A 7,787-nucleotide genomic window follows, 5' to 3' on the forward strand; every position below is an offset into this window, starting at 1 on the left:
AGCTCTTCAGGCAGTTCCTTTGACCTCATGATTCTCATTTGCTCTGACATGCACTGTGAGCTGTAAGGTCTTATATAGACAGGTGTGTGGCTTTCCTAATCAAGTCCAATCAGTATAATCAAACACAGCTGGACTCAAATGAAGGTGTAGAACCATCTCAAGGATGATCAGAAGAAATAGACAGCACCTGAGTTAAATATGAGTGTCACGGCAAAGGGTCTGAATACTTATGACCATGTGATATTTCAGTTTTTCTTTTTTAATAAATTTGCAAAAATTTCTACATTTCTGTTTTTTTCTGTCAAGATGGGGTGCTGAGTGTACATTACTGAGAAATAAAATGAACTTTTTTGATTTTTGGAAAATGGCTGCAATGAAACAAAGAGTGAAAAATTTAAAGGGGTCTGAATACTTTCCGTACCCACTGTAGGTGAAATCAGATGCATGTGCCATGATAAATCCTGGTTAGACAAATATTAATAATTACTATTTAAGACCAGTTTACTCACTCAGCTGTAACAAAAAAGGTGAAATGCAGCTGCCCACTCTGGAAACAGTAGTGCATGTGCCTGTTGCTGTGTTCCTGAGTACTGTTGGGTAAAGCTCTGCAGTGTAGGCAAACATCAGGGCTGTACCAGTGGTGATACCAAATTTACCCAGCATCTCCAGAGCAACAGACAGATTTGATAAACCTAAAAGGTACGAAATGGTTTGTGTGAGAACAGAATGGAACAAAATAAGAGAAAGAAGGGAAAGTCCACAATCCTCTCTGTAACAGATTAAATGCATGTACTGTTTAGATTATTTTACTCCTGCCTTTACTTGAAGCAGCCATTTTCCCCTGAGCTTTTGTTTAGTCCTCCGCCTACTTTTAAGAGTTCCTAACACACCCGAATCTTGGGCTGAACTTGGGGATAGAGTTGCATTGTGGGTAACGTAAAAGACAACAAAGAATAATGTGTGGAGTAAAAATGGTGATATCTCTGGTTCTGCTGTATAAATTATTATAAATTTTTTAAAGTGTCCCTTGTGAGTCTGACAGTTTTATAAGAGTATAATGCGAAATTTGTGGAGTATTCTTTTAAGGTCTAAAAAAGTTTGCTTGAATATATGACACTGCTTACTTTGAGGCACCAGTTGAATGAAGTACAGTGACCCTCCGACAAGGAGCAAGATACAGATGGCAGACAGTCGTCTTGGTAGGTATCTCATCACCAGCCAGCTGGAAATGTATGCTGGTACCTCTACAGCTGCTGAGATGAAGCAGCTGATATAAGGATCGGCATGAAGTCGGGATGTGTTCAGGGACAGGGCAAAGTATCCAATACTCAGAGCGAACCTGGGAAGAGAGTGATACAGACAACAGAGATGTTTGAATAGAAATTGGATTTAGAAATGTAAATGTACAGAGTTGAGGTGAAAAACATATAATTAAGTTCTAACAGTGATTAGTTACTGGATGGAAATTTTAACAACGTATACAATAAACATTACCAAAACAAGTAATCACACTAATATAATGTTTAGAGCAAGGACACTGGTCCTCTCCAATAAGTTACCATTGGCAGCCCTCTGACCAGCCATGAGAAATCAGTGCTGCAACTGTTAATAATGCCTAAAACTGAATTGTTTGTTGGGTGACTGAAATGCTCAGAATGGATACTCACCACACCAGGCACAGAATGACAGTTGTGTTTCTCAAGTTTCTTGTCCTCAGCAGGCTGAAGACATTGTAGTGTTCCTTTGGGTGTTTCTTTGTCTCATCAGCCTGCAAGATACAAAACATCAGTCTCGCTAGCAGTTTGTGGTGTTTTAGTCGGTCGTTCTGTCGCACTTTGGACCAGAATGAAATATCTTAACAACTGCTCAAAGAATTGGGAATTTGGTACATGTTCCCTACGGAGTGAATTGTACTTACATGTGCACTGTAATCTTCAAAGATGACCCGTGGAGCCTCAACTTTGTTCTTCGTAGCAGCCTTTCTCACTATGGCCTCGGCCTCCTCCACTCTTCCCTGAGAGAGTAGCCACCGAGGAGATTCCGGGATGAACCTGCCTCATTACACAACAGAGAAACAGAAAGCTTCAGAAGAGGCTTAAAAGACAATGCAGCAAAGAGGGTGATAGCAAGTTATATCATTTCTCTACTGAAAGAGCCAAATTACTATTTATGCCCCCTGACAACAGCAAAATCATGACATTTATGTTGCAAGGTAGGGTAAATTTCCCATGAATACATTTCTAATCCAACCTACCACCAGAGGGTGGGGTAGAGCAGGCCAGGCACAGACAGAGCCAACAGGAGAGATTTCCAGGCTCTAAAACAGTAAGCAAAGAGAGGCAGCATCATGTAGCCGAAAACAAAGCCCAGACCTACACCCATAGATGAGAACAGGACCCGCACATCTCCAGTCAAGATTTCAGTACCTGCACAAAAAGAGAGAAAGAGAAATGCATTACAGGAGTGCAGGTAAAAAGTGAAAATATTTGTGATAAATAGCGATACAGTAAGACACATATATGTACACAATTATTCAAAAGCACTGACTACAATATTAAAGTATTATTTGTTTATAATAGAGCACGAAATGTTCACGTTTACCCAGCACAAAAGCAGATACATAGTTGGAGCACTGTCCCAGACCATTGATGAAGAAGAGGATGGAGAACACCGTCCAAGAAGGTGAAAAGATTTCAGCAAAGGTAAAAATTGTCTGGACTGCCATGGTTAAAAAGAGAACAGGCTTTCTCCCAAACCTAGAGTGAGAAGTCAAACAATGAAATAACATTAAATAAATACAAGATTTCAAAAAAGTACTAAGAACATATGCAATGCTGTATTACATGACAAAACACTACAAAACAATGTCACAGAAAGTAACTTAATAATGAAGAAAAGGCTGACTCTTTACACTCGCACTCTAAAAAGGGTGTATTACAGCTTTTAGAAAATGAAGGTTTACAGTAGCCTACAGGCTGCGGAAAAATACCTGAACTTATAAATCGGACATGTTTTCTTTAGGCAAAAATAGATTAAGGACATCTTCAGTAACAATTAAAAATACTTTTAGATATCAGAATTAGAAAATAGATTTAAAAAATATTGTTCTACACTGTTCAATTAGAGCAAAAGTTAATCAAGCTAAATAAAAAAAAAGTATTTTTCCAACTGCTGTGTGTATCATTTCATTGTCAGATGGTGTTTTCAGTACCTGTCTGAGAGCTGCCCTGAGAAGAAGGATCCAAAAAGAACTCCCAAGAAGAAAACTGTAGAGGTAAACGGCTGCTTCCACTGCTCACTGCACACCAGGTCAAACTGGAATATCCATGCATGAACAATTGAACAAATCAAATCAAATACATGGACCAGTAATGGACCTATAAGTCCATTTTTCATTTGCCTTTTAGCCCTGTTGGTCCCGACTTCTGAGATAAAATGTGGATCTTTTGCTGCTTCTATGTTCCTCAGCCACTTGGCAACATTGATCACCTGCAGCTTGAATTTATTTCTTTTGGTAGAAACAGCTGAATATGCTTGGATGATGAGTGAATGGGATATTTGGAGGAATATCAGCTTTTATCAACTGAAGACTTCATCATTGCAAAATAAACAAAAACAAAACACTGTTATCTTTCCAATTATACCGTTAATTTGTTTGCATTAAATGATCTATTCATTGCTATTTTCACCTTTAGTGTGATGATTTATTAAGCTTCTCTAAATGAATATTTAAGACAAATACATTTCTTCTAAGAATACCACTGGCCGGATCCCTTCTTCACACCAACACACTATACAGAGATCACTGTGACTTATCACCTATAAAATCCATAGATCTCAATGAAGTTATGAAGCAGCTAAAGTTTTCCACCTGCTCTATTTACTTGATTCTCCCTAACAGAGTCTGTCTTTATTTGTTTTTCAAGCATTATATTAATCATTCACACATTCTCACTGACTTGGACTTTACCCACATTTCTCAAGGATCCCAGTAAGGCTTAATGACTAATTATGTAGTGAAACAGCATTGTATAAAAAGAGTAAATTCCATTGCATCTATACTGATGTTTATACAACTACTTTTATAACTGTAGCCACCAGTTCAGTTGCTATTATTTTTACTATGCTATTAATGATGCTACCTCTACACTATGGCTCAAACTAGACCAACAAACACTCACATGTAGGTACATGTACACATTCACCTCAGAGACTATGGTAGATTGGTAGATGTTGGTGCTGTAGCTCCACCCGTCCACACAGCCCTCCTGCTCCAGGTCGGTGAGGTTGACATCTCTGCCTGGAATGAATCCCTGAGCCGAGAGATTTCTGACCACATCCAGCCTGTACCTGCTGCACCTGCTCAGCTCCTGTTTTCCATTCACCACCTCACAGTCACAATGACACAAACTTTATTTCTGTGGGAAAAAAACCTATCCCTGTACAGTGCCATACTGCGCAAGGAAACAGAAATTGTGAAGCAACAATATGACACTGACAACTGTAAATGGCTCCATATACTCTGTCCTTACAGTACCTGTACCTTTCTGTACCTTCATATAAAACCCTGGAATAATAATTCACTATCAATCCCTGAATGAAGTAACACAATAATGATGAAGCCTTTGAGCCCACTGATGAAATACTGCTATATTTTTATATTTTCAGTATGAACTGGGTGTCTGTGGCGACGCGAATGTTTTCCATGAATGGAAAACATGCTGGTTAGGTTACTGCTAATGCAAGCTGAAGATTTCCTACTGCAGCTTCACAATAAAAGCATTTAACTGGCAAAACACAAGTTAACTTTCTTTATTAAGTAGTCACAGGAAATGCAATGTGACTGGTACCTTTACTCTAGCAGATGTGTTAAAAAAAATTTATTACCTCCAACGGGATGATGGCATTGTGCCAATCTTGGGTCAGGTTGACCTCAGGAACCAGGCAGTGGTGTCTGGGAATGTCGGTCACAAAGACAACAGAGAGAGCACCAAATCCATTGGGAAAGATGCTGGCACAGAGCATGAAGAAGACAATCTGCTGGAAACGTCCCCACTGACCCAGGAACGCTGTGGTATCATCATAATTCTTCATAGTGTCAAATCCAAACTGCGTCCTCCGCAGTCTTTATCTTGTAGACCACTGTTTTCAACTGCAACAGAAAAAAACAAACCCGTCTGCCTTCAACTCACCTGTCAGCTAACCACACCCTGTACTTGATAGAGCATGCACGCCAAGTAAAAAGTGAAAGGGAGGGTTTTCTGTGTTATTTTGTGGGAACTTCTAATTGCGAAAACTCAGCAAACCGTTACTGGAGTGACCAGAATCATGATCATGATGTTTTTGTTAACAATAAGTAATATGATTTGTGCATGTGGAATGTTGAAATGACTATATAGGCCTAACCAGATATGAACTACTGACAAGCCAGGTTGTAAAACCATATTCAGGCCTCATCAAGAACGTAACACTGAGATGACAACTGAGACAGATCGGATGGCTAACGGAAATGGGAAACACCTGGGTCTAAGAGGAGACTAGGAGGAAGTGTACGTGACTAGAGCCCCACAGATCATTTGAGAAGGGTAAAGGTGAAAATAACAAGACACTTATTAACTGTCAGGGGAAGCAGGAAATTACTGAGTTCTCACAAAAGAGGTTAAACACATTTTAAATACTGAACACCAGGAAAAAGCAAACAAACTAACTGGGAAGATATGTAAGTGAGATGGGCCAGAAATATGCAGAGGTCCCAGAGTCTCATGTGTGCAATACAAGTCCAAAAAAACTAAGTGTTAATATTAAAACTGTGTGCTGCATAAATTAGCCTACAGATGTTATTGTGAAAAATTTCTACATAAAATATTTCTGCTGACACAATCATGAATGTACCTTTTTGGTGTAGTTCAGCCAGAGTGCCACTGTGGGCTCATGTTTTTAAACTTCATGGTTATCGTTAATATATTAACGTTAATGTGAAATTTTATGAGTTGCAATCATAGACTGTATATAAAAAGGTTGCAATGTCGTGATCGGGGAGTGATCAAAATCATGAAATTAGCCTATTATAGCCTACTGTGACATGCATATAATAATGTCTTTCTAAGATTCACCGCCATATTTCTCGATTATTCTCCTCTCCGACTTACATATACGTGCAGATCACAGAGTTTAGCTATAAAACTTTAAAAACGGTCAAGCTGCATGAAGGGCCTTCCCAAGCGGTCAGAAATCCTCAGTCACGTGATTGCTTATCTCAACTCAACTAGCGAGCTAACACTGGTTAGCCAGCCAGCAATATTACACTAGTCAATTCACCAACACACTGACACTAACTTAAATGTTACAACTGCAGAGTCACAAACATGAAACCACACCTGTCCGCGGTTCACTGGCTGATGCTGCTGAACCACTTTCTGTAAATGACGGCTGAGATTTTCGTGAAAAACTTCGTTATTTAAATAGTCTGTAAACCGGTTAGCTTGCTCACTGGGCAAATAACGTTAAATGAAACGCACTACAGAAAACAACCCCCCCAGCAGAGGTCTTCAAAGTGGGAGGCGGCCTAGCCCCAGGGCGCTCCAAGCTGTTACAGTGACAGGAAGGGAAAATATTAAATTATTAGGCCTGCATTAGTTATCAAAAGATCACATAGAATAGGCTAAATGTGCGTGATTTGGTTAAGAAATTATTAGAGAGATAGCTTACTGTCTTTTCCACGTTGCTAGAGTCATAAATTAATAAATACATAAGATTAGACCCTTTTTTATGTATTTGTTGTAGTCTGAAGTTGTGCCAAACAGCATTTATTAGGCTACCTTGGCTCAATTGTTGAGTGTCTATGGGATCAAATTACATTAGGCCTAACTTACTTACTGTAATCCCATGGGTATCCAAATCTCATAGTGTTGCCACCCCTCCCTTAAAATACGGAATCATCCCGTATTTGAGAACTAAATAGCGCGTCCCGTTTTGAATCAATACGGGTCGCGCTTTGTCCCGTATTTCCGAGTTGTCTTTATAGCAGCATCCCATGCAAATCATCCCGCCCGCCTTCTGTATAGACTCGCCCGTTTCTGTCACTGATTGGGTAAATAGTCTATGGTAATACTCGCTACCATTGTTGATTTGATTAATACCGTCAGGTTCAAGTCCAGTCGAAGTCAAATAAGGTCGGGTCACAAATTTTTGGCCAGTGTCCTGTGTGGTGCACGGTGGCCTGTCAGACGTGTGACAGCATGTGTTACAATCTAAATACATCACATTCCTACATTATGGTATAATTTGTTTTTTAAGGTTAAGGTATACAGTCAGACACATAAGCATTAATTTATAAGAGATAAGATAGACATTTAATTATCAAAATATAGTGCCTAGGTGAATAATATGAGCAACTATGTGTTAACCAGTCTATAGAATTGCATCGCAATACTATAGAATTAACAAAAGGCTAAATAAAAAATAAATACATATATATATATATACTGACCAACCATTAAAATGGTCATAAATTAAATTTAGAAATGTTTGTAGACAGGTTATTAATGTGTGGTTTTAATTGTTTGGATGGTATTACTGCAAGCAATGACAAATATTTTAGCCAAAATCTGTGTTCAGGCCACCCTATTGTAATTACTCAAGTTCATTAGCAATTTCTCATCCTGTGCATCAACGGCCACGTCATAAACATCTCTGCATCCACTAGTTATGTGAAAAGGATATTTTCCAGAATGACCAACAAAGTGACAGCAAGAACAGATTCTCATTAGCTTTTGATCACACTCAAC

At 38.9% G+C, this 7,787-nt stretch overlaps 1 protein-coding gene across 5 annotated transcripts in view; it reads right to left on the minus strand.

Annotated features, from left to right (window-relative positions):
• The window catches only part of LOC123963262 (solute carrier family 22 member 5-like), a 9,781-nt gene extending 2,830 nt beyond the window's left edge, over window positions 1–6,951 (minus strand). For 2 of the 5 annotated variants that reach the window (XM_046039973.1, XM_046039970.1), the window contains exons 1-10: window positions 6,378–6,501; window positions 4,888–5,152; window positions 4,206–4,388; window positions 3,212–3,315; window positions 2,602–2,756; window positions 2,255–2,426; window positions 1,919–2,051; window positions 1,668–1,768; window positions 1,125–1,339; window positions 510–692 (exon numbers count right to left, since the gene is read on the minus strand). In XM_046039973.1, coding sequence (XP_045895929.1) covers window positions 510–692; window positions 1,125–1,339; window positions 1,668–1,768; window positions 1,919–2,051; window positions 2,255–2,426; window positions 2,602–2,756; window positions 3,212–3,315; window positions 4,206–4,388; window positions 4,888–5,094 — 1,453 coding nt within the window. In that variant the 5' untranslated portion in view covers window positions 5,095–5,152; window positions 6,378–6,501. The other 3 variants (XM_046039972.1, XM_046039971.1, XM_046039974.1) reach the window with 3 other exon arrangements.
• Window positions 6,952–7,787: the final 836 nt, after the last annotated feature.

This window comes from Micropterus dolomieu, linkage group LG23, assembly GCF_021292245.1.
Source record: "Micropterus dolomieu isolate WLL.071019.BEF.003 ecotype Adirondacks linkage group LG23, ASM2129224v1, whole genome shotgun sequence".
NCBI lineage: Eukaryota > Metazoa > Chordata > Actinopteri > Centrarchiformes > Centrarchidae > Micropterus > Micropterus dolomieu.